This window comes from Oryctolagus cuniculus, chromosome 8 (assembly GCF_051225735.1).
Source record: "Oryctolagus cuniculus isolate XC-2025 breed Fujian yellow rabbit chromosome 8, ASM5122573v1, whole genome shotgun sequence".
In the NCBI taxonomy this organism is placed as follows: domain Eukaryota; kingdom Metazoa; phylum Chordata; class Mammalia; order Lagomorpha; family Leporidae; genus Oryctolagus; species Oryctolagus cuniculus.
The window spans coordinates 95,059,436-95,085,715 of NC_142874.1; the positions used below are offsets into that span (position 1 = coordinate 95,059,436).

Sequence of the window (26,280 nt, forward strand, 5' to 3'; positions counted from 1 at the left end):
TACTGGCAATTCGGTGCCTGCTACTCCGTTTGTAACGCCATTCTCTCAATTTTTCATCCACAAGAAACGGTTTGAGAGTATGGTCACTGAAAAACTAGAGAAATCATGCACCCTGGCCGCACAAGAATGTCTTCTGGCACAAGCCTTCGAGAGCAAACATTTTCGAGAAGTGTTTAGCAACCAGCGTCCGGCAGCCGACGTCCCTTAGACAGCGCCTCAGCGCGCAGGCGCCAAGAGAGGCTCGCGGCGGGGCGGGCGGGGCGGGCGGGGCGAGGAGCGGGGCGCTCGCGGTCTCCCCCTCCCACGCTCAGCCCCAGCCTCCCCGGAAATTGCGTATCCCTGGACACCAACGCGTAGTAAGTGCTTCCTGGGACACAGATGGGGTCACGAGTCATGTGACGGCGCCTTGCAGGGGAACCTGGCTGAGCTTTGCTTGAAGTGACAGCGGAGAGAACCCGGCGGCCCAGAAACCCAGGTATCTGGCAACGCTTTGCCAGGTGGTCAGGCCTGGGCCCGGGAGGTGGTGAGACGGAAGAGAGGGCGAGCCCGTTCTTTCTCCCCGTCTTCGGGCGCAGCTGTCTGGGGGAAGTGGGCAGGGGTGGAGGGGGCTGAGGTGAGGCGATCCCGGCTGGCTCCCCGTCGCGGGGCTGGGGAAGTGCGGCTCCCTTTGACCTCCCTGGTCCGAACCCGAGAACCGCGCGGTCTTGTCGCACCCTGACTGGGCCTGATCCGGCTTAGGAGGCTGCTGGTGGGAGGGGAGGAAGCCTAGAGGGGAAGAGTCACCGGGAGTTTCTCTTGCAGGCGTGGAGCTTGATCCTGCGGGAGGAAGGGGTTCATCATGGCGGATGTGAGTTGACAGCCCTTACACGAGAGGAAGGGGAGGGCGAGGGTTTGGAGGAGGCTTCTGAGCCGGGAGAAGTGGAGCTTCCCAAGTGGAAGTTTGTTTTCATTTTGGTTTCCCCACCTCCTCCTAATAAGCTCTTTTCTTTGGGGCCTGGAGCGGGAGACTGACAGGAATGGGCTTGCGGTGTCCTGAGCTGCTGCCTCGAGTGTGAGTGCAGGACACTGGGATGCCTGAAGTGGAGAAAGTTGTATTCTGCCCTCTGCCCAGTCTTCCTGGGCCATGAGAGGCTCTGCGCGTTGACCACTTGGAACTCTGAATGGTGGCTTGTTGCCTTTCCCGGGAATATGTGGTGACTTAGGAGATGTGCTCAGAACCCTTTTTTCCCAGGAAGTGGTCATGATGTCTCGTTAGGTTCATTGCAGCAATTTAGGATGGTTTCAAACCCATTCTGCTTGGGCGCTATTAATTCAGATTTTGTGTGGGCAGCATGACAACAGAAGCTGGTGGATTTAGCTTTAAGTAAAATGAACGTTCAGGTTTCGGAAATATTAGAGGGTAGAGATTCCGTACAACAGATACCTGATTTATCCACGTAGAGGTCATAATTGATACCCAGATTGTCCGTAAAATTCCTGATGAGAGAGCATAATAAGACAAAATAGTCTTCTATTGCTTTAGTCTCAAACACTTGACGCAGTCGCTTCGTCATGTTAGGAAATGGAATCTTAGGGAAGTTCATTAATTGACTCAAAATTATTCAAATGATAGTGGGAAGTTTGTGAACAAGGGAAGATGGTTGTAATATGTTGTCAGTTGCACACAGACATGAGATAGAAAATAGTATGTTAACTGTGATCTAACTTTAAGTGTGCTAAAAAGAACATGCTACTACATTGCATCTTCTCAGACTTTAACAATCTTATGACTCAGGTTCTGCCATTATCCCAACAAATAATGAGCTGAAACCTTAGAGGGGAACATTAGTTAACTTGGAGCACCAAGTTACAAAACTGGGGAGTAACAAAATGCAAAAGAAAAAGAGAAAACACTGGCATGAAAAGTCATGAGTGATGACAAGGTTCCTGAAACATGGGTAGGACAAGACCTAGAAGAGCAGTGGAAGGCATGTTATTATAATATGATTTTTTAAAAATATTTTCTTTTAGGACCTAAAGAGATTCCTGTATAAAAAGTTACCAAGGTAAGAGAATTTTAATTTTTTTAATTGAAAAGTTCTGTATGACATGTTAACCTCATGAGATATATTGTTTCTGTATAGATGAGTATTATGTGCATATTATGCTACAATTTAGCCCTATCAAATGCCTAACATAACCCTAGGAAGCACAAGTGATGGCCTTTGAATTTGCAGATAAAAGCATTACTTGTCTTAGGTTAAGTGGCCAATGGTTGCTGGAGGACTAGCTCTCAGATTTTTTGTGACTTTTAAGTTCTTTCAAATATTCTATTTTAGCTGCTTATTGGATTATACTTCGAAGTGCCTTTGCTTTCAATGTTGCCATTAAGATCTCATTGCTTCGATGACAACCTGAGAATGCTAGGCACAGGCAGCAGTTCCCTGCACACAGTCCATCTGATGTTCTATTTTGTAAATTAGATTCTTGTGTTAAGGTCAGGAGACCTGCTTTTAGATGTTTTATTGGCTGAAAGTGTCTTTGTCACTTTATTTTTTTTTTTTAAGATTTATTTAGTTATTTGAAAGGCAGAGTGACAGTGGATGGGGTGAGAGAGAGAGAGAGAGAAAGAGTGCTTCTATCCACTGGTTCACTTCCCAAATGGCTGAAATGACCAGAGTGAGGCCAGGCCGAAGCCGGGAGCCAGAAACTCCATTTAAGTTTCCCAGGTGAGTGGAAGGGGCCATCTTCCACTGCTTTTCCAGATACATTAGCAGGGAGCTGATAGGAAGCCCAGCAGCCAGGATACCAGTGGGCACTCACATGTGGGATGCTGGCAGCAGCAGTTTAACCCACTGCGCCACAGTGGCGACCCTTGTCACTTTAACTGAATTAAAATTAATACTGGTTTAAGATAAAGTGCCTTCTGCGACAAGTGCCTCTTTCCTCTTCACCCACAACTAAGATTACAGGTGTCTAAGGGAATGCACGAGAGGAGGATGACTGAGACTGACATTTTCACATCCCAGAATAAAGGGATCCAGAATTAATTAACTTTTGAAGTACTATAGCAGAACATGCGATGAGATTCTTTTTCCTTCCCTTCCAAATCTGGCGTTAAATAAGGTGGTAGTTGTCAGTTTATTTCTGTTCGCAAAGGATGTCACTTGTGTACCTATGGTTATCTAAGATATTTGAAAGTACTAAATAATACCATAGTGTATACCTAAGATTAGACTAACAGAATAGAAACAAAATGTGCCATGAAATTAGCATGTTATGCAAATTTTTCATTTTCAAATTAAAAAGAAGACTCTTGTTTAGATTTTTGCTTGGGTTGTTTCGGGTTTTTCTTATGTACTCAGGAAGAAAACTATTGAGATGTTAAATAAGCGCTACCAGTGATTTCATGTTAACGAATACTTTAATTCGTTTTTATTCATTTTATTCACCTCCTCTTAATATTGGCAAGCTAAGTAGGTGCTTTGCTCTTCTCAGACGAATGATTAGCAATACAGGCAGTTGCAGTCCTGCATGGTAATGCGGGCCCCTAGGACTGTGCGAAGGAAATCTTTGCAAAGTAATCAGTGGGAAACGTAACAATTGTTTTGAAATTTTTAAATGTTTTATTCAAATTTTTAATGTTGGTTACAAATATTTAGGAAATTAAAACTAAACATGAGTAAAATTAGTTTAGTACACTAAACTGAAGCATTAGAAACACTGATAATTAAAGTATTTTATTTCTTTGTGGAAAAAAAAATATGTAGCATGTTGGAACGTGTTTGCCTACTTCTCTTCATAAACCCTAAGATAATCTTCTTTATGCCTTGGTGAATTGTCCTACTTTATTCCAAGTTTACATTAGCTAGCTGCCAACATTTTAGCTTTTATATTTTCAATGTTGTTAAATATTTCTGAGATTTTCTTTAACATGATTTTTGCTTTGCTTTGTTTTGTTTTGTTTTTGCCAGCATCACTTCCTCTTTCTCATCAAAACCACTTTCCTCATTTATATTAATAAATGCATTGAGCTCTTGTGGCTGTTTATCTAGAGTCTCTGACAGGATATTGTGAACACTTCCTGTGTGAGCTCTTCAGAGAATAACTTTGTTTACCTTCTATTGGAATTTCACTTCCAGCGTGATCACTTCTTGTGTCTTTCCGGTGTTTCATCTTTGCTGGCCAGTTCCCTTTTTTGATTGTCTATTTATTCTTAATGTCTAATGGTTTATCACAGGGAGACAGCAGGTATAAAACTACACGCTTAGCTGTCTCTGCATGAACTGAGTAACAGATTCATGGTAACCAGTCACTGACACGCTTTAGAAGAAGTGGCCTGATTGGTTACTGATCACAATGTGCATTTGTTAATTACACGGTTATTTGTTAGTAATTTGTGGACTGAAGAGTTAGTAACGTAGGCAGTCTAAGTAGTTATTTCATTAATATGCCACACTAATTGAAATTTGACTTGTACCACCATGTGATATGGTGTTCTTTAAACTGTGGTGATTGGGGCCTGTGCTGTGGCACAGCAGGTTAACTACCTGGCCTGAAGCGCCGGCATCTCATATGGGCGCTGGCTCAAGACGAGCTGTTCCGCTTCCCATCCAGCTCTCTTTTATGGCCTAGGAAAACAGTAGAAGATGGCTCAAATCCTTGGGCCTCTGCACCTGCATGGGAGACCTGAAAGAAGCTCCTGGCTCCTGGCTTCAGATCGGCGCAGCTGTGGCCATGGCAGCCAACTGGGGAGTGAACCAGTGGATGGAAGACCTCTCTCTCTCTCTCTCTGCCTCTCCTCTCTCTGTGTAACTCTGAATTTCAAATAAATAAATCTTAAAAAAAAATAAACTGGCGATTAAAGTGCATGGGCCAGCACCGCAGCTCACTAGGCTAATCCTCCGCCTGCGGCGCCGGCACACCGGGTTCTAGTCCCGGTCGGGGCGCCGGATTCTGTCCAGGTTGCCCCTCTTCCAGGCCAGCTCTCTGCTGTGGCCCGGGAGTGCAGTGGAGGATGGCCCAAGTGCTTGGGCCCTGCACCCACATGGGAGACCAGGAGAAGCACCTGGCTCCTGGCTTCGGATCAGTGGGGTGCACTGGCCGCAGTGCGCCGGCCGCAGCGGCCATTGGAGGGTGAACCAACGGTAAGGGAAGACCTTTCTCTCTGTCTCTCTCTCACTGTCCACTCTGCCTATCAAAAAAAAAAGTGCACATATTGGCACTGTGCAAACAAATGCTTTCTTTTTTAAAGATTTATCGATTTATTTGAAAGGCAGATTTACAGAGAGGCAGAGGCAGGGAGAGAGAGGTATTCCATCTACTGGTTCACTCCCCCAGATGGCTGCAATGGCCGAAACTGAGCCTATCCCAAAACCAGGAGCCAGGAGCTTCCCTGGATCTCCCACGAACGTGCAGGTGCCCAAGGACTTAGGCCAGCCTCCCCTGCTTTCCCAAGCCATGATAGAGAGCTGGATTGGAAGTGGAGCAGCCAGGACTCAAACCGGAGCCCAGGTGGGATGCCAGCACTGCAAGCAGCAACTTTACCTGCTATGCCCCGGTGCCGGCCCCAAAATGAATCTTTCTGTGTTTATTGACAATTGTCTTGCTGGAAGCTCACCACTCTGATGGAACAATGTAGGAACAGAAGCATAGTTAATCCACTTAGAAGTTTTAGTGGTTTAAAATCCTATTTTGAGTGTTAACATCTTTTGCTGAAGACAAACAAAAATATTGCTTTCAGTTTTCTTGAGTTGTAAGGCTGTTAAGATGCTCATTATTCACCTAGAGATCTAATAAATAACACAGTTGACTCTAATTACTTGGTCTGTGATTATAAATAAGTAATAAAATCATGTTAGGCTATGAGGGTCTCATTTTAACAACTAGATCTATTCTAATGGTACTGAGTGTGGTGGAGTTGTCAATGTGAGAGAATTGAAGAATCATCAAAATCTATTCATTTTATAACTTAGGAGCTCTAGTATTGACCAAAAACAGTTGAAAAGTTTCTTCTTTGAATCTCGACATTTTTTATCTTTTAACCAAGAGGAAAAACATCAAGGGGTAGTGCTGATCCAAGAGATAAACTAAATTTAAGTATATTTATAAAAACATGATGAAAATCTCTCCATAATGGCAGGAAAGGAGTGAGTGCCCTCTGTTGGTTCCAGAATGGCTGAGTCTGCTGTGATTCATCATCGGGATTATTTGTTGAAAGTAGACTGACTTCATCCCAAGAGCAAAACACATGAAGAAATGATAAGCTTGCACACACTTAATAAGAAGAGTGTACACTGATTTGTTGCCAGATGTGTGTTTGGACGCAGGTGTGTTGGCCTCAGAGCTGTGGGCCCATGCTTTAAATGTTGCTCTGCAGTGCATTTCAGCATCCAGGTCAGCAGCACGCCTTGACAGAATGCGTGCTCTTCCGGTTTTGAATTCTGTTAAATATGAGGGTGCTTTAGTAAGTCTGTGGAGAAATGGAATTAGAAGATTAGTTTCTTTTGCTGTAGAAAATTTTGAAACCTATGTAGTTTTTTCATAATATGCATTTTCCCTAAACTTTTTTGAATGCCTCATGTATTGTTCTTAGATTTGCATTTTAAAATCTAGTTGAGCCCAAAGCAGTCTCAGGTCTTAATAATCACAACTTTGTATATTCTAAAATAACCAAATATTTCATAATTAGAAGAATCATACTCAGTATGCTTTTGATTACTAATATAACAGTTGTTTTTTAGAATAAAAGTCATTTTTAGTAAACTTGAGGTTTAGGTTTCTTAGAGTATTTTATAAAATTTAACTTATTCTTAAAGTATAGCATATCTATTAATGAGTTAAAATTTTAATTATTCGTAAAATATATTCACATTACTCTTTGTCTACTGTGAGTAAGAGTGGAAACAACTTTTGTATTGTGACCTAATTTCTAAAACTGGGTAAAGGGTTTCATTTTTCTGCTTACTCATTTATGTATCTGTGAGTTTGACATCTTTTTTTTTAAGAATTCTTTTATTTCTACTTCCTCCTTTGGTGCATTAGTTGATATTTAAATAACCATGAAAATTAGAAAAAAGCTACCATAGTGACACAGATTTTTCTAAACATTTCTGTGGTACTCTATTGGTTTTTAAACCACATTTTTTTTTAAGATTTTATTTATTTATTTGAGAGGTACAGTTATAGACAGTGAGAGGAAGAGACAGAGAGAAAGGTCTTCCTTCCGTTGGTTCACCCCCGAAATGGCTGCAACAGCTAGAGCTGTGCCGATCCTGAGCCAGGAGCTAGGAGCTTCTTCCCAGTCTCCCAGGCAGGTGCAGGGGCCCAAGCAGTTGGGTCATCTTCTACTGCTTTCCCAGGCCATAGCAGAGAGCTGGATTGGAAGAGGAGCAGCTGGGACTCGAACTGGTGCCCATATGGGATGCTGGCGCCTAAGGGGGAGGATTAACCTACTGTGCCACGGCGCCAGCCCCTAATCCACTTGTTTTATGGGTAGGTAATATATTCATAAAGTTATTTAAAAGTGAATCCAGGGCCAGCGCCGCGGCTCACTAGGCTAATCCTCCGCCTTGCCGCGCCGGGGTTCTAGTCCCGGCCAGGGCGCCGGATTCTGTCCCGGTTGCCCCTCTTCCAGGCCAGCTCTCTGCTGTGGCCCGGGAGTGCAGCGGAGGATAGCCCAAGTGCTTGGGCCCTGCACCCCACGGGAGACCAGGGGAAGCCCCTGGTTCCTGCCTTTGTCAGCGCAGTGAGAAGCTCCCCAGCTTTACCCCCCAACCTAAGAGGACTCTTACTATCTGCAGAGATATTTTATCTGTCTTCCTGTAACCATGTATGTAAGGGCATGTTTTTAAGCACACTCAACCACAGACCTAAATATTGTGTTACACATTTGTTTCTTGTACACACTATTCGAAACTGTTTTTTTGAGATTGGCCCCCCAGTTCATGAAGAGCTTCCTCTTTTTTATATCTGCAGGGTATTCCATTGTACATGTATATCAGAGCTAATTTAACTTGACTTTTTTTTTTTTTGAATATTCATTTATTTATTTTATTTGAAAAGCACAGGGAGAGGGAGAGGGGAAGCGAGAAAGGGAAAGATACCTTCCATTCTGATTTACTTCCTAAATGACTGTGGGAGGGGAGTGGGAGGAGGGGAATAGCTTCCATTTTTTAATTTATTCCCCAAATGATTGCAGTGGTCAGGGGCTGTTTGGTCCAGGCCAAAGCCAGGAGCTCAGAGCTCCATCCATGTCTCCCACATGGGTGCAGGAGTCCAAGCACTTGGGCCGTTCTCTGCTGCCTTCCCAGGCACATTAGCAGGGAGCTGGACAGAAGCAGAGCAGCTGGGACTTGAACCAACTCACTGTGCCACAACGTTGGCCTCTAGCATGTTTTTCTTACAAGAAAGTAGATTTCTCATCTTTATCTATGTCAAGAAATGTTACTAAATTGATTTCAAAATGATTTCATGTGTGCAAGTATCTGTGGGATATGATTGTGGTTTTTTAGATTTTTATTAAGAGCCTAAGAAAGAACTGCTGGTTCTTCTCATCTGCTGGTTCCCTCTCCAAATGTCCATAATGACCAGGGCTGAGTTGGGCCTGGCCAGGTTGGGCCAGTGCTAGTCATGGGGAACTTGGTGTAGGTTTCCCACATGGGTGGCAGGGACCCAATTACTTGAGCCATCACCACTGCTTCTGGTGGTGCAATTTAGGAGGAGGCTAGAGCCAGGAGCTGGAGCTGGAGCTGGTATACAATGTAAGCACTCTGAAGTGGGACACAAGCACCCCTACCAGTGTCTTCACTGCTCAACCCCTGCCCTGGATCTGTTTCTATAGAATGTTAACTTTTGCCGGCGCCGCGGCTCACTAGGCTAATCCTCCGCCTTGCGGCGCCGGCACACCGGGTTCTAGTCCCGGTCGGGGCACCGGATTCTGTCCCGGTTGCCCCTCTTCCAGGCCAGCCCTCTGCTGTGGCCAGGGAGTGCAGTGGAGGATGGCCCAGGTGCTTGGGCCCTGCACCCCATGGGAGACCAGGAAAAGCACCTGGCTCCTGGCTCCTGCCATCGGATCAGCGCGGTGCGCCGGCCGCAGCGTGCCGGCCACGGCGGCCATTGGAGGGTGAACCAACGGCAAAGGAAGACCTTTCTCTCTGTCTCTCTCTCTCTCTCTCACTGTCCACTCTGCCTGTCAAAAAAAAAAAAAAAAAAAAGAATGTTAACTTTTAACCTAGAACACTGTGTTTATTTTATGTATTAATCTTACCTAATATGTTTTAGTCCATACATAATATCAGAATTGAATGGTAATAGGAAGTAATACCAATAATAGTTAAAAAAAACTTTAAAAATCATTTATATGCAGTTGCTTCATCATATTTTTAGCATGAGGATAACAAATGATGTTGTTTATAAGATTTTGCACTCAAGTTTTAATAACACTTATCTGACTTAAAAGTTTTTGACAATAGGATGTCTTAAAGCTTAATTCGAATATTCCTTATTTCTAAATTAAAACATTAAGATCAACCACAATAAGAAATGAATAGTTCTCAGTTATGGTAGGAACATTGAACATATCTCTGAGGTGCAGTTTACAGATATTGTAAGATGGTTACAGGGTAATGGGTTTTGTGTTGTAGCTAAAAACTTTTGCATGGGTATTGAAAGTCTGAAAGTGTTTCCCCATCATAACTTTTAACCCTTTCCTTTTATGCCCTGGGGTCTATATTTCTTAACTGCGTATTTCTCATGAATTCTCAGTGATAATTTGGTACTTAAACTGCAGTGATAAAGTATATCCTTCTGCATAGTTTGCACCATTAGTGTTCGGTAATACTTTCAAATGTTAACTGTGTACTGGCCTGTGCTTTTCATGTTATATGTTATGTATTAAAATTTCATGATAGCCGAATAAGTATAGTTATTTCAATTTGAGCTGGTTAAACTGAGTCTTAGATTTCATAATTGACCCGTGGGGACAGAAACAGTGATAGGCAGACCCCAGACTGAACCCAGGTCTTTCTCCCTTCAGAGCTGTAGCACTGACCATTCTGCTTCCTGCTTTTCCTAACGTGGGCATGGCTGAAAGGATTCCCACACGACCTTCCCTTTTTTCCCCTTTTTCTTCAGCCTAATTGATCTTTCCACTCTTCAGTGAGGTACCACTTCCCCAGGGAAGCCTCCCCTAACCTACCTGTTTGCCTCGCCCCTCTCTTACAGGCTTTCCTGGCAGCGTGGATCTCTTACTAGCACTTGCCACAGTTGTAGTGTTATTTTTTTGATAGCTGTTTGAAGATTGTAAGCATTATTAAAGCAACAACTGTGTGTATATTTGGTTACCGTAATATCAAAATATTAAGTGCCACAAATACTGGGCACTGAAAATTGGAATGAATGAGAGAAGGAAAGAAGATACATCCTTTTTTTTTTGGTCACTGTATCCAACACTGATAACCTTTTATACTTTTGTCAACCACAGAATGGTAATACATTAGGAATTTTACTGGAAAATCAACTATACTGCGTAAATCTATAAAGATTATAAATATGACAGTAATGTGCATTCAGTTTCTGGAAGAGTTTTGGCAGACACACTGGAGTGTAGGGAAGCAGTAATTGCAACCCCATGTCTTTTCAAAAATATACATGAGAATTACATTTATGACTTCGAGATACATATATTGGGAAAATAAAATATTTTATAATATTTTAACCTTTCTGTCTTTCTAGTGTGGAAGGGCTCCATGCTATTGTTGTGTCAGATAGAGATGGAGTACCTGTTATTAAAGGTAAAAAATACAAATGCAAATGTCATGTTTGGTTTTGACTGAAACGTATGTACAAGGCACTTAGATTTTAGTAGTTAGAATGAAAATGTGTAAAACTCATTTCAGTAAATTCAGAAGATGGTCTTAGTTTTGAAGGCCGAGTTGGAACCTCTGTTGGATTGCATGTCAAATGTGTCACGTTAACATCCCAAGTTTCAGCATGGATTTATCTCCAACTCAGTTTCTCATTAAAAACATTTATGGTATAATGTAAATTGTTACTAAATCTAAGTTATGGAAGTGAATATGAATGCAACTAGATTTGTTTATTAGAGTGAATGTTCCCAGTTACACTGAGACATTTTAGTAGCTGTAACCAAAGATTAAATAACACTTTGTACATTTTGTTTACAGTTTATTTTCCATGTGGGGTTATCATATATATCAGATAATTTTAGGTTTTAGAATTGAAAGGTTTAAAGGTCACCTAATTTAGTTTAGTTCTTTCATTTTACAAATGAAAGTAGTCAAGTGCAAAGAGACACCTGTCCAGAGTTGCCTGCTAGCCAGAGAGGAGATAGCAGTGAAGCCAGTGGTTTCCTGATGGGTAGTCCACAGTTCATTCTGATCTATCAACATGGGTGGCCATGGGCAGGCCACTTGCCTTTTCTTTGTTCTGTTGAGTGCTTTGAACAAGAGAGTCTTGAATTTTTTTTTTTAGCTCTGATATTGTTTCTGAGAAAGTCTGTGTTAAAGCCTTGAACTCTGCATTTGTTCAGTTAATAACATTGAGTGAAACATGAAAACAGGTAGCTGCCTGTCAGGGTTATTTAACATCTGTGAGAGATACTGCTATGGTTTTTTTGACAGGCAAAGTCCTTTTTTCATTAATTTAATTTAGTCCTATCTTCATTATTTTAGTTTAGTGTGACTCTCAGATAGCCAGAACATTCAATTTATTACATGAACAGAATTATCTGTCTTAAAATAAATATCAGGGAACTAGAAATATTTAGTATTCTTCCCAAAATTGTTAGCATTTTTACGTTAATTATGAGCACTGAACTTCTGAGCATTTTGTCTATTCAAGTTGATATGCAATTAGTGGTATAATTTTAAATGTAAAACATAACATTTGTGCTCAATTTTATATAAAGTTTGTATTTTTAAAAAAGTACTGTATCCCCCGACCTCATCCCCACTCCTCAACCTGCATAGCTCTTATTTGAATCCCTTGTTTCCCAGTGGCCAACGACAATGCCCCAGAGCATGCTTTGAGACCTGGCTTCTTATCCACTTTTGCCCTGGCGACAGACCAAGGAAGCAAACTTGGACTTTCAAAAAACAAGAGTATCATCTGTTACTATAACACCTACCAGGTAAATACATCATTATCTAATGGTTTGCTGCTTTCCACTGTCTTTTTTTTTTTTTTTTTAGTCTTTTATATGAAATCACTTGTGTTATAATTCTAAATTTTAGATTTGAAGAGGATGAAATTTTAAAATTTTGGCCTTCAGATTGGTTAGTCGTTTGCTTCACATTATTATACCAGGAAATAATTGCTATGAGAAAGTAGTTAAAGGTTGAATAATTAAGGACTTGTTATCCTAAAAAGGGCAAGTTAGATCATTGTTACCTCCAGTAGATGGTGCCCTTAGCCAGACAACTGTGAATTTCTCAAATGATACCCTTGTTTTGTAATTGTGACAGCTAGAAATTTTTCTTAAAAGTCAAATAAGTTATTTAAATTTGTTATTACTGTTAATTCTTTCATGTGGTTTGGAATGTAGACATAATGACTGATATTGTTTATGGGGAAGCAGTTACTTCTTATGTGTCTTGATCTACAGGATAATCATCTTAAGAACAAATTATTCAGGCCGGCGCCGTGGCTCACTAGGCTAATCTTCCGCCTTGCGGCGCCGGACACCGGGTTCTAGTCCCGGTCGGGGCGCTGGATTCTGTCCCGGTTGCCCCTCTTCCAGGCCAGCTCTCTGCTGTGGCCCGGGAGTGCAGTGGAGGATGGCCCAAGTGCTTGGGCCCTGCACCCCATGGGAGACCAGGATAAGTACCTGGCTCCTGCCATCGGATCAGCGCAGTGCGCCGGCCGTAGCGTACTGGCCGCGGTGGCCATTGGAGGGTGAACCAACAGCAAAGGAAGACCTTTCTCTGTCTCTCTCTCTCTCACTGTCCACTCTGCCTGTCAAGAAAAAAAAAAAGAACAAATTATTCCCTTCTGCTTTAGAATGGTGTTTCCTAGAGTGTGGTTCACGTACCATTTATTATACACAAATGACGTTTTTAACTTTAAATGCTAGATATTTTACTCTGATTTAGGAAAAAAATAACAAATCCATCAGACCTTTAATTTCACCAATAAGGATTAGGTCAAAGCTGGTTTTCTGTTTTTTTCTTTTGAGAGTTGGCTAAAAGTAAAATTAATTTGCATTGTAGTGACACAGGGGAGGCAGGAAAAATCATGAAGATAAAAACTGTAGAGGAGTTCCCTCTTGTCTGCATGGGATTTACAGACCCTAAATACATAGCACTTTGTCCTGTATACACTGTGGAGGTCACCTGGGTACCCGGTAATAAGGAAGTCCCTGGTGAAAACCCACAACAATGAGGAAATCACTAGTATTGGAAAAGCCCTCCCAGGGCAGTCTGCCTCAAATAGGTAACTCCCACATGATCGTACGTGTTGCTGCAGTTGTCCGCGTAAGCTGTCTGCTCGCTGTGTATTTTCCTAAATCTGGCTATGCTCACTGTTCTCTGTGTTCTGCTGGTGAATTCCTTCACCACTTGTGACGCTGGCCTCAAGCAGTTGCTTCCTGTGACACACACAAACCTGTGATGATGTTTAATTTGTGAATTAGGCACAGTAAGAGATTAATAGTAACTGACCTCAGCACGTGATTTTTTTTATTATTATCATGTGAGAACTTCTACATTGTCACTGAACGGGAGTGCTTTATAACTTCTTGATATATCCAAAATGCCATCGTTGCTACTTCTGCACTTTGGGCAATTATTAAGTAAATTAAGGATTATTTGGACACCAGCAGCGCAGTACCAAAGCAGGTAAACACAGAATGGAGATAGCTACTGAGTGACTAACAGTGAGTAGTGCAGATAGAGTGGGTATGCTGGACAAAGGGATGATTCCATCTCAGGCAAGACAGAGAAGGACAGCATGAGGTTTCATGATGCAACTCAGCATGGCATGTAGTTGAAAACTTACGGATCATTTACTTCTGGAATTTTCTCATTAAAAAAATTTTCAGATTGTGGGTAACTGAAACCACAGATACAGGAGGATTACTATACATAAATGGCTACGAAATGCTATCTTTGTCCATTTAATTTTCAGTTGTTCATTGAGCCCCTGCTTATGTCATTGACACTGCTGGGCGTTAGAGATAACAAGATGAAGATAGGTTTCCACCTTAAAACTTTCCTAGCCAAGTTGTGTTGGCATTTCTAAGGGATAATCAGTAACTCTGTGTTGTGGAAATACTTACTTTCAGCTCCTTCATATTTCAAGATGTAGTACCATGAACATGCTAGTATCATTGGCCATTTTAAAGTTTTTGGAAGATTAAGACATTTCAGTTGAGTTATACTGCCTATCATATTATTTCGGTTGTATTTTCTTTTTTAGGTTGTTCAGTTTAATCGGCTGCCTTTGGTGGTGAGTTTCATAGCCAGTAGCAATGCCAATACAGGTATGTGAAGTACTTTAAATATAACTTTCAACTCTTTACATTATCCTGTTTGTGCAGTCTGATAGGAATTGTAGATTTAGAGGGAGAAAGCTTAAATTTGTGGTCCAACTCTACCATCTTTTTTCCTTATTCTTGGGAAAAGTGATTTCTCTGAATCGTAGTTTCCATGTTCGTATAATAGAAATAATCTGCTTTCTCATCCTATGGGGTTATATTCTAATTCAAATGAGACAGCGTATGTGGTAATTTTTTTTTGAGGTAAAAAGGAAAAGTATTAGCTTGAGTGCCGCATCTTGTTCACATTAAAACAGTTTAAGAAAATAAGGAGTGGAGAATACACAAAATGATCAAGGATGAGTTTAATCCCATGTAGACTAATCTATAAAATGAAAATTTTAAAATTTTGACTGATAGCAGGCACGGTGAATGTGATTGAGCATTTAAAGAACTTAAATGGTATGAACATGCTACTGTTCTTGAGGGCTGAAGAATTTGGGATCAAATGCTGGAAAGCTGTATTCCCATCTGTAAGGAATCGTTAAATCCCATTACATCTAATGTTGTTCACTGGATATCTATGTCTAAAATAATAACAGAATTGAGTTGGATTGCAATTTCTTTACTTGCTTTTGGGTAAGAGTAGGAATTTTTTAAGGCGTTTGTCCTTCATATTTGATTGCTGTTGAGAACTGTTACACATTCTCTCTTCTTAGAATGCAAAGTTGTTCTAGCTGTGTTAATGAAGCCAGTCCATAGTTACCACATCTTCAAATTGAGAGGTTTAGATTTGATGATCTGTTAGGTTTCTAAACATTTTGAAGTCTTAAACTACATGTGTGCAAACACTTTGCAAATTATATAGGATTGTAGTGCTGTCAGTATATCCAATATAGTTAACGTCAGTTTTGATAGATTTCCCATGATCACATAATAAATTACCAGTTGTAATATATTGCCATAAGTACACAGTTATATTGTACTCAGAATATTTCCTTGACAGTCAGATGCTTTAAATATTCTACAAGAGGAAACTATTTACTTGTACTACACTTGATCTTAGCCAAAAGGCCGAAAAGCAATAAAACTATTTCCTTCTTTGAACATAAAATAGGCACTGAGACACACAGGCTTTCACTGTAGTAAACTAAAGAGAAGCTATATATGCTGATTTCTAGATGAGTTTGTCTCCCAGGTAAATCACTGAACTTTTTAAACATCTGTGTTTGTTTTATACTCTTTTTTTTTTTTTTTTTTTTTGGACAGGCAGAGTGGACAGTGAGAGAGAGAGAGAGAGAGACAGAGAGAAAGGTCTTCCTTTGCCGTTGGTTCACCCTCCAATGGCCGCCGTGGCCGGCACGCTGCGGCCGGCGCACCGCGCTGATCCGATGGCAGGAGCCAGGAGCCAGGTGCTTTTCCTGGTCTCCCATGGGGTGCAGGGCCCAAGCACCTGGGCCATCCTCCACTGCACTCCCTGGCCACAGCAGAGGGCTGGCCTGGAAGAGGGGCAACCGGGACAGAATCCGGCGCTCCGACCGGGACTAGAACCCGGTGTGCCGGCGCCACTAGGTGGAGGATTAGCCTAGTGAGCCGCGGCGCCGGCGTGTTTTGTACTCTTACCATTCATGTTTAAAATATTTTTATTTGAATCACTCATTTCTTTGCTTTATTGAATTCATAAAATAAATTTCTGATTTCCTTTGACCACTGTTGAAGCAGCTTATTTGCCTGTCTTTTGATATATAAGCTATTCCAATTGACTCAGGAAATAAATGTGCCTTATTTAGTAAAAATTATGTGTGTTACTTCTTAATTAGTGCAGATTTTGACACACTGAGGCATAAATTGAGATTTTTCTTTCAAAACTAATCCTCCGCCTGCGGCCCCAGTACCCCAGGTTCTTGTCCCGGTTGGGGCACCAGATTCTGTCCTGGTTGCTCCTCTTCCAGTCCAGCTCTCTGCCGTGGCCTGGGAAGGCAGTGGAGGATGGCCCAAGTGCTTGGACCCTGCACCCGCATGGGAGACCAGGAGGAAGCACCTGACTCCTGGCTTCGGATCGGCGCAGCGCGCCATCCATAGTGGCCATTTGGGGGGTGAACCAACGGAAGGAAGACCTTTTTCTCTGTCTCTCTCTCTCTCACTGTCTAACTCTGCCTGTCAAAAAAAAAAAAAAAAAAACCTAACAGATTATAGTGCATATAATTCATTCTGTATTTACTAATATAGGTAAACATTTCTCATCTAATTTATTATATAGGATTAATATGTAGATGAGAATAAACTTCATGAATGAGGAGTTTTTTGGTTACTTTAGTCAGGTTTGCTGTACTTTGTTTTAGTTGCAGGGAATAAACCATATCTGATTTCTTTTTCATAACTAAATTTTGGACAAGAAGTAATGTAAGTTAAAGACTTTTCAGGAACATTTTTCTTACAATCTAATTTTCTTAATTTCTTTGTTTTAGGACTAATTGTCAGCCTAGAAAAGGAACTTGCTCCGTTATTTGAAGAATTGATAAAAGTTGTGGAAGTTTCTTAATCTGACAGTCATTTCAGTGTGTACCTTGTCTTCGTTGTAACAATACAATATCAATCCAGCAATCTTTAGACTACAATAATACGTTCATCCATGTACTCAAGAAAAGGCCCCTTTTCCCACCTTGTACTAAAGAAAGAGCCTATGGATATGTTATAGACAGATCGATTGTATTTCCTTGTGTAGGGTCTTTCTGAGGATACCACAAAAATGGTTCAGGCTATCATGGCTCCCATGGAGTTAGTCTAGTCAGCGAATATAGATGCGATTCTTCAGTGGATCAGAATCAAAATGGAACATTGATCCACTTGAGCTGTTAAGTGCTCCCTGTTGTACAGTATGCCCAGGCCTGCAGAATGAAGCAGACCCTTTTTATTGTGAATAATAATGAGGACATATTTTTCTTCAGATTATGTTTTATTTCTGTGCACTGAGTATGAAAAAGATAAAATGGCTTAGTAAGAGTAATAAAATCAGTACAATCACTAACTTTCCTTTGTAAATATTATTTTGCAATATAGATGAATATTACTAATTGATTTGATTCTTTTCAGAGGGTGCTGTTCTTTACTGAAAATGAAAATTATTGCTAATGGTTTCCCCCAACTTTGCTTTCTATAACCAATCAATATTTTAATGTTTATGTGTTCTTTATAAAATATAAACATGATTTATTGAATTCTATTGCCAATATCAGTATGTATGTAAACATGATAGTATGAGTACATTTTTTCATACATGAGTATAAATAAAATAATATTTTTAAAAATATAACTTGAGCACTATATAGATCTTTTTTCTCATACTTCTCCCAAAAGTTATACTTGATGTCCTTGGAGTAATTATTGAGTGTTCCTTTCACTCTCAAGTGTCCCACTTTAGATAATCATAGAACTTTGGTGAAATTGATTTCCACACTTGCTCGATGGAAGAAAGGAATGATGAAGTGCTTTAGGTACTGAGATTAAATTATCTCTAAGGTATAATGTGCATTGAACAAAAGCATGATGTGAAACTTTGTGGCATGCTATAGAACTTATGTGTAAGAAGAAAAAATGTATTTTCATATTTGTATATCATCAGGTGAAGAGATACATAGGAGCACCTGATTGATGACCTCCGAGGAGTAAAATTAGGTACTTGGGTAATGGGGATCGTAGGAGTGAGTGTATTTCTGATAAACTTCATTGTAACTTGAAAAAAAAAAAACCTTCAAAAATAATAAAATATTTCAAAAACAACAAAATGGATAAAACAGAGATTTTTGGAAAAAGCTATACTAGTCAGGGCCCTCCAAAGGAGCAGAACAGTAGAATGTATATGTATTGGACTTATTTCCAGGAATTGGTTTATGAAGTTGTAGGAACTGTCCAAGGCAGAGTGTATGGGGCAGGATGGAAGAGTGAAAAATCTCTGCTAAGAACTAAGGCTGCGGTTTCAAGGCAGAATTTCTTGCTTTGGGAAACCGTTATTTTGCTCTTGGGGCCTTCCAACTGATTGCATGAGTCTCTCCCACATTATTTCAATAGGTTGTAGGTGTTAAACATATAGCTGCAAAAATACTGTCCTAGCAACACCTAGATTTGTGTTTCAATAATTGGGTTCTTTATCCTAGCCAATTTGACACAGGAAACTAAACTTTACAGTCCATCCATGGTCACCTTGGTACCTGTATGCATTTCTTTAAACCACATTTTAATCCCCAAATAGAAACAGTAACAAAGTCAACCTTCTAATCATATACTGAGTTCATGTGCATCAAGGAATATTCCCCCAGGATTCCCCAGAAGAGAATACACATTCCCCCAAAGGAAGATGCCAAGTCCTTGGGTCATGTTGACTTTCCTCCTTGTTACCCTAAAACTTCAGTACCATGATGCAAAGTTAACTGTTATTAATACTTCTTGTGATAGATAATAAGAGGAAAGGGAGGGAAAAGATCTTTGGTCAATATGTATAATATACTAACATTTATAAACAAGGGAAGAAGTACAATAATTACAGCCCTTGTTTTGCCAACTGCATGTATAGTGGTAACTAGTATTTATAACAACCTTCCATTGCCCACCCCATATTCCCTTTGCTCTCAGCCAGCACCCTGGCTATTTGTGAATCTGCCTGATGGGGTGATCCAGATACTCATTCCTGAAGATGAAGAATCAGTCCCTACTGGAATTGCTTTGTAGTTTTCCATTGACAGGGCTTGGTGGTACTGAGATCCCCTGGCAGATCTGTGGTTTGACTCCTTATTTCTGTTGCTCCGTTGTTGCCCATTTTCCCCTCATCACCTACACAAGTCCTCAGAGTCTCATAATTGCCTTCTCTATCTGTTATCTCAGGCTTGACAGGAAGCAAAAATTGTGCTAACAGATCACTAGGAGTGAGATTAAGTGGTACCTGTCTTAATTCTGCCCCGTTGATTCCTGGACCAATGGATCTGGCTGTGGGGGAAGGAGAACCAGGTACTGGATGCTGATGTGGATCACAGATAGCCTGGAGAACACTGCTGAGCCCTCAAAGACATTGCCACACAGCTAGTGCTGGAACTGAGTCTTCAAAACCATTCCACCCTTCTTCCATGACGGGTGCTTCAGAAGAAGGGGTCAGACCAGTGAAATTCCATTGAATGACATGAGAAATGCGTTGCTTCCAAAATCCAAGGAGGCCTGTTAGGTATTGTGCCTCTTTTTGGGGGTTCTGGGAGGGCCAGATGCAACAAGTTATCCTGTGCATTAGAAGAGATACCTTGAGACATTTCCCACACTGTTGGGCTCTTAGAAATCTCAGCGGCAGGCACCTGAATTTTTGTTGGATTCATTTCCCACCCGCAGACATAATTTGTCTTTTTTTTATTTTTTAACTTTTATTTAATGAATATAAATTTCCAAAGTACAGCTTATGGATTACAATGGCTTCCCCCCCCCCATAACTTCCCTCCCACCTGCAACCCTCCCCTTTCCCGCTCCCTCTCCCCTTCCATATATTTAATATATTTAGGATTGTTGGTACTTCTTGTTCACTAGGTCCAACTGGCATAACGTCATCAATGTAATGGACCTGTGTGATATCTTGTGGAATGGAAATTCAGTCAAGGTCCCTGGGGACTAAGCTATGCCATATGGCTAGAGAGTTAGTGTCCCCCTATGGTAGGACAGTGTGGGTGTGGTACTAACAGTAAAACAAAAAGAAAACCTACAAACAAACAAACAAAAACAGTTGCAGACCAATAGGCTGTAGACCAGGCCAGTAGATGTGTTAATTTGCTCAAGCAATAAATCCTATCTGGAAGAATGCCTGTGATAGGAGTCACCACCTGGTAAGTGTGTGATAATTCACTATCGCTCTCCAAGGTTCTGCTTCCTGCACAGGTCACGGAGGTGGGCTTGGTGGAGATGGGGGAGTCCCCACCCCTACATCCACTCATCTCTGAAATCCCTCCAGGAACGTGGCACTGCTTCTGGTGTACCATCTCCCCTGGTAGAAGCAGTTCTAGAGGCTTCCACCTGTTCCATCCTACTAGTAAATGCCTTCCCCCCACAGCCTGGCCAGCCAATGTGGGCATCCTGCAGGTTGCCAAATGTGTCTATGCCAATCTTGTTCCTGGAATGGAGGAAATAACCACAGGATGGGTTCAGGAAACCACTTCTCTGGCTTCTCTTTGCTTTTTGTCTACAAATTCCAGTCCCTGTGAAATTCCTTCCAGGTGTTTCTGGGAGTCCCCAGAGAGCCCTTCACACGTGTGTATACCTGAAGCCACACAGCACTTGCCAATTTCTTTTGCTCTGTTCCTGCTCTCCCGGAAGGCTGATGCCCCTCAGCCCAGCTGTTGCTGTGCCTGCCGACTGAGGCTGTTGGTGCTTGGAGACAGTGTGCACTCTGAAGGCCAAGGGCGCCGCATTGGCTCACAGGTGTAACACAACTTCGAATCTCAATGTCACTTACCTGGAGACTAGAGAAACAGCTGCTTCAGGTTTTGCTAGGGAGGGGCTGACAGACACAAGCGTGCTCAGAATCAACCCTCTGCTGTAATGATGTGCCTACTCCACCAACAAAACATTTGCCACTTTAACAAACCTGCCTATCTTCAAGTCAGTTCTTTCCTGGGAAATCTCATGCTTCCTTTTATCTGTCAATCAACTAGATCTGTGTGGACTACAGACTGAGCCATTCTGCAGTTTGTTAGCAAGATAAGCACAGAAATTGTGTCTGGGGCGAGAGTGTGGCTCAGCCGCTTAGGCCACTGCTCCGCTTCAAGTCTCAGTTGCGCTGTTTCCAATCCAGCTTCCTGCTAATGCACCTGGGAAAGCCTCAGATGGTGGCCCAAGCACTTGGGTACCTGCCACCATGTGGAAAACCCAAATGGAATTCTTGGCTTCTGGCTTCTGGTTTCTGGTTTCAGCCTGACCCAGTCCTGGCTATTGCAGCTATTTAGGGAGTGAACCAGCGCATGGAAGATATCTCTGTCTCTTTGTCTCTCTGTGTCTGCTTGTGTGTGTCACTTTTTAAAATAAAGAAATAAACCTTTTAAAAAATAAATTGCAAGTGCTTAAAAATGTACAGCAATTTGACATAGTATTTTTATTGAATTTTAGAAAATCCCAGTCTTTTATGATCATAAATTTTTTTTAAAGTTTTATTTGATTATTTTTATTTTGTTGAACTGCAGAGAGACACATAGAGAGCATTTATCTGCTGGTTCAGTCCCTGAATGCCCACAGCAGCTAGGGCTGGGCCAAGCCGAAGCCAGGAGACAGAAACTCAACTTGGATCCCCCACATGGGTGGCAGGGACACAAGTACTTGAGTTGTGTCATCTCTGGCTCCCACGGTGCACATTAGCAGGAAACTGGAGTGAAGGCACAGTAGCTGGGACTTGAGCCAGGCACTCCCATATGGGAAGTGGGCATTCCAGGAGGTGACTTAATTGCTGTGCCACTTCTCCTACCCCAAGTGGTACCTTAACCACTGTGCCAAATGCCCACCCCTGTAAATTTTAAGAAAAGAAAACCAGAGATGGCTTGAGGAAACTGACATCATGGCCAGGCAGCCTGAATCCATGGAGAGCAGAATAAGGTAGGCTCCAGCCTGGAGCATTCCTGTGGAGTGGGCTTGGCTAGGAAGAGTTTGGTAAAGACATGGATACACTGCAGAAGATCTGAAGTAGTGGAGGGGAGGGAAATAGAATGGACGCTCCCGCTGTCTGCCTGAAGCAACGACAGAGTGTAGCTCCCTAACCTGCACACTCAACACGTACATGAGAGGTCAGGAGAAAGAACCCCAGTCTTTCATGCCACATGAGTGGGAAGAGAAGGGTCCTGCCCCACTGAATATTCTGGTGCCCAGTGGCCTGGACTGGGGGCAGATTCTGCCTAGAGACATGAGCCTTCCCTTCCACAGGTGACTCCAATAGTTCAGGACTATTGCGCCAGTGGGCCAATATTTTCCCAGGGGAATTTGGTGACGAAGTGTTAATACGTTAGCTGTGTCTTAACAGATACTGCCCTTGTGATAAGCACATGCATGTTAGGAGATAAGGCCTGGCACAGATAACTTGCGTGCTGTCCTCTCACATTCCCCGCTCTGATCTGCCATCAGCACGAAACATCGCCATAGTTTTGGAGGAGAAGCAGCTGGGGGCCCCTGCCCAGGCTCTTCTCAGGAGATGCAATCACAGCCTCTCCACTGAACTGGACAGCAGGTGCAGCACGTAACCAGGTCCTAAATACAGAGTACGCTAGGCTATTTGGTAGCTCGCCCATTTCACATGAGAACTCCAGCAAATGGTTTTATTTCCAGCTAATGCATGTTTTATAGCTTCATGTACTTTCTTTTTTTAACATTTATTTATTTGTTTTCATTTTATTTGAATGGTAGAGAGACACCGACAGGCCTACAGTCAGAGAAAGATCTTGCATCTGCTAGTTCACTCCCCCAGATGACCACAGCAGCTGGGATCTGGCCAGCCAAAGCCAGGATCCAGGGACTCCATCTCGGTCTCCCACAACAGTGGGAGGGATCCAAGTAGTTGAGCGATCTCCTGCCGACTCCCAAGGTGCACATTAGCAGGAAGCTGGAATGGGAAGCAGCGCTGGACCTTGAGCACCGGCACTCACTCCAATACAGGACGAGGGTGTCCCAAGTGATGTCTTAACTGACATGCCAAATGTCTGCACCTGTGTGTGTGTGTGTGTTTACAGTATTTACTTACATCATCACATATTTGTTTATTGTCTTTTCCATATTTAATGAAGAATTCCTTGAGGCCCAGAACAACCTCTTCAATTTCAAAGGCTTCATGGCTTAGAGTCTATCTGAAGTACCCTTGCTATCTGTGATATAAGTCAGCTGCAGTTCATTTAAATTACAAATATTAACATGTTTTAATAGCAAAATAGTACATGCACAGCTCCTTTTCATAAACAACTGAAGAATATAAATACACATGTTTTACAAAAAGTAAAAATAACATTACTTAGACTTTGTTTCTGTGAAAACAAAAGGCTGAGTACATCTGGTAAGGATTCATTTGCAACTTCTTCCTTTGCAAACTTGATACAATACATTTTAACCGGACATTTGCTTTATCCCATACAATACAAACATAACAAAGTACATTAAAAACCTTGTTGAAATATACAAAGCCTAATGCAATTTCTGAATCTTAGATGTTTAAATACCAGAAGGAATTTATTTAACAAGCTGCCCTGTGGGGCTGTGAGAGCAGTGTTACATCATAGCGTGGCTCCCTCGTCTTGATTTTCTGGCTCTTCACCCATTTTTGTCTCCCTCCAAACTTCTATCTTAAAAAAGCAGGATTATGGCCGGCACCACGGCTCACTAGGCTAATCCTCCGCCTGCGGTACCGGCACCCTGGGTTCTAGTCCCGGTTGGGGCGCCAGATTCTGTCTGGGTCGCTCCTCTTCCAGTCCAGCTCTCTGCTGTGGCCCGGGAGTGCAGTGGAGGATGACCGAAGTGCTTGGGCCCTGAACCCGCATGGGAGACCAGGAGAAGCACCTGGCTCTTGGATTCGCATCAGCGCGGTGCGCCGGCCATAGTGGCCATTTTGGGGGTGAACCAACGGAAAAGGAAGACCTTTCTCTCTGTCTCTCTCTCTCTCACTGTCTAACTCTGCCTGTCAAAAACAAAACAAAACAAAAAGCAAAAACCAACCAACAAACAAAAAGCAGGATTAGTAAAGATCGTAGAAGGGGTTGGCATCTGTTTCTGACCTCTGGACGCCGTATTTCATTCGCCCTGTCTCACTCCTTTGATTCCAGTTTGAAACGGCTGTGTAACACATGATTGTATATTTTATGGAAATTTAGTGTTACTCCATCAACCGGCAACAGAAGTTGCTCTTTAGTAAGGCATTTCTTGAGAAATGCCTCCTGGGCCACTGGGAGATGTGGCAGGTACCAGTGCCCCAGCAGTGCCCCACCGTAATAAGAGCTACAAGCTATCTGCTGCTTCCTTACCCTTCCTCAATTTCTTTTTTGAACTCTTCAAAAACAACGCTTCCCCTAAATGCTCAAAGACGATGTTTTCAAACTGTACCCTTGTTGATGTCAATCCCTACTAACCACCCATAGGACATTTAGTTCTCATAGCTTTAACCTAAATGAATGGCCCACTAGCTTCCTGAGCCTTGTAAAAAGAGAAAATCAATCCTGCGAACACTTTCTATTTTAGCTTTGGAACCTGTTTTTTTGTTTGTTTTTGTTTTGTTTTGTTTGTATAAAGAAAAAAAGAAAGCAAAACACACCCCTCTCCTTGAAAACCTTTTGATGTTTGCTTTCTCAAGGGACTCACAGGGAAGCGGTGGAAGCCCGCTGCCTCCTGCTGCCTAGAATCCTGCACAAGCTGGGCGCCAGGGCGCTGACCTTGAGGCACCGTGGAACTGCAGGCCACGGGTGCCGACCAGTTGGAGACCACAAAAGCGCTTTCTCTTACATGGCGGCATGTGCTCAGAGGGGGCAGGCCTGGGAGTGGAGGTTGAACCCGTTTCTATCAGCACAAGGATTTCCTCACTAGTCGTAAGGAGGTGGCCGCGTCTGGCAAAGGCAGCAGTTTGCAGGGAGTTAGCCGACGTGGGATGCGGGTCCCGATCAGAATCTGCTTCGGATTTGTTTTGAAGAGGGAATCCTGAGTCTGCTCTCGCGGGGAGGCTGCCACAGAGGGATCACAGCACCAGGGAGCATTCGCCTGCGCTCCCGGGCCGGGCAGTCCTTGGCGAGAAAGCTCTATTTAAAGATGAAAGACCGAGAGCGAATGGTACCATCTCTTTGGTCGAGCTGTTTTCTGATTTGTGACTGCAATAAAACACAGACACGCAGGTATTTGTGATTGAGTGCATCTACAATAACAAACCCTGACTTTTAATAAATACTGAAATAAATATTAAAGAAGACATGCCAACTTCTAAGTAGCCGCACAGCTCAAAATGATGCCCCCTTGCAAGTTTTAATATGGTTTTCTGTATGTTTCTCAGGAGGTATGTTGTAAAGTGGTTGCTTTGAACTAACACATACAACTATCCATCACACAATATTATTCAATGAATCAAAGGAGGACATAGATATCAAAGTATTGATATGGGCACAAGTTCATAATATTTTGTGAAGTGGAGTGAGAAGGAAAGAACATTAGAGAATGGCTTTAAGTATTTTCTTGCACAGGGAGAAGGCTAAAAGATATATTTTATCTTAATTTTTCTACAATGATTATGTGTCCCTTGCATAATTACAAAATATAAAGAGTAAGATATTTATTCCTATCTGAACAAAGGTTTCATATGGCAAAATATTTCCCAAAATATTTTGTCACTGAATATCAAATACATTGGGAAAAGTTCAAAATCAGTGCAGTATTTCTTTAGATTTCAAATTCAAAATAAAACCAAGAGCAAAAGTTCCAGAATCTAGAAGGAAGTATTCAACAAGAGTCTTGGTTTTGTGTGTATATCAGATAATTTCACAACAAATAATTAGGCAAAATAGTTTACTTTTTGAAAATATCAAGGTTTCAAGATTGCATTTATAGAAAAATTTGGTAAGCTTTGAGGTATCGTTCTTGGTTAACAGCTCATGCAAAAAGTGTATGAGAATGTCAACTTTATATAAATGCCCCATTTTCTCCCAGGAAGTATTTAGAAAGCAGGTAAAATAAACTGCCTTTTGTCCCTGGCCTGCACAGAGCGACACACGGGAACCTAAGTTCCTCTAGCAAACTCCCTGCTCTGACAATTTAAAAAGCTCTTCAGTGAGAGAACT

The 26,280-nt window shown here is 42.0% G+C and overlaps 2 protein-coding genes across 3 annotated transcripts in view; one reads left to right on the forward strand and one right to left on the reverse strand.

Moving 5' to 3' along the window:
* The first annotated feature begins 393 nt into the window (after positions 1 to 393).
* LAMTOR3 (late endosomal/lysosomal adaptor, MAPK and MTOR activator 3) lies at positions 394 to 17,783 on the forward strand. The gene is made up of 7 exons (XM_008267568.5): positions 394 to 475; positions 802 to 847; positions 2,011 to 2,045; positions 10,714 to 10,772; positions 11,997 to 12,130; positions 14,416 to 14,479; positions 16,942 to 17,783. The coding sequence occupies exons 2-7, from the start codon at positions 839 to 841 to the stop codon at positions 17,013 to 17,015; spliced, it is 375 nt and encodes a 124-aa protein (XP_008265790.1). The 5' UTR covers positions 394 to 475; positions 802 to 838; the 3' UTR covers positions 17,016 to 17,783.
* A 5,437-nt stretch (positions 17,784 to 23,220) lies between these two features.
* DAPP1 (dual adaptor of phosphotyrosine and 3-phosphoinositides 1) overlaps positions 23,221 to 26,280 on the reverse strand; it is a 57,369-nt gene continuing 54,309 nt past the window's right edge. For both annotated transcript variants that reach the window (XM_002716954.6, XM_070047834.2), the window contains one exon: positions 23,221 to 25,320. In XM_002716954.6, coding sequence (XP_002717000.1) covers positions 25,252 to 25,320 — 69 coding nt within the window. In that variant the 3' untranslated portion in view covers positions 23,221 to 25,251. The remainder of the gene's footprint in view (positions 25,321 to 26,280) is intronic.

Coding starts and splice junctions, on each gene's coding strand:
- LAMTOR3 (XM_008267568.5), top strand. Junction 10,773..11,996: donor TGGAGTACCTGTTATTAAAG/GTAAAAAATACA, acceptor CTTGTTTCCCAG/TGGCCAACGACAATGCCCCA. Junction 12,131..14,415: donor GTTACTATAACACCTACCAG/GTAAATACATCA, acceptor TTTCTTTTTTAG/GTTGTTCAGTTTAATCGGCT.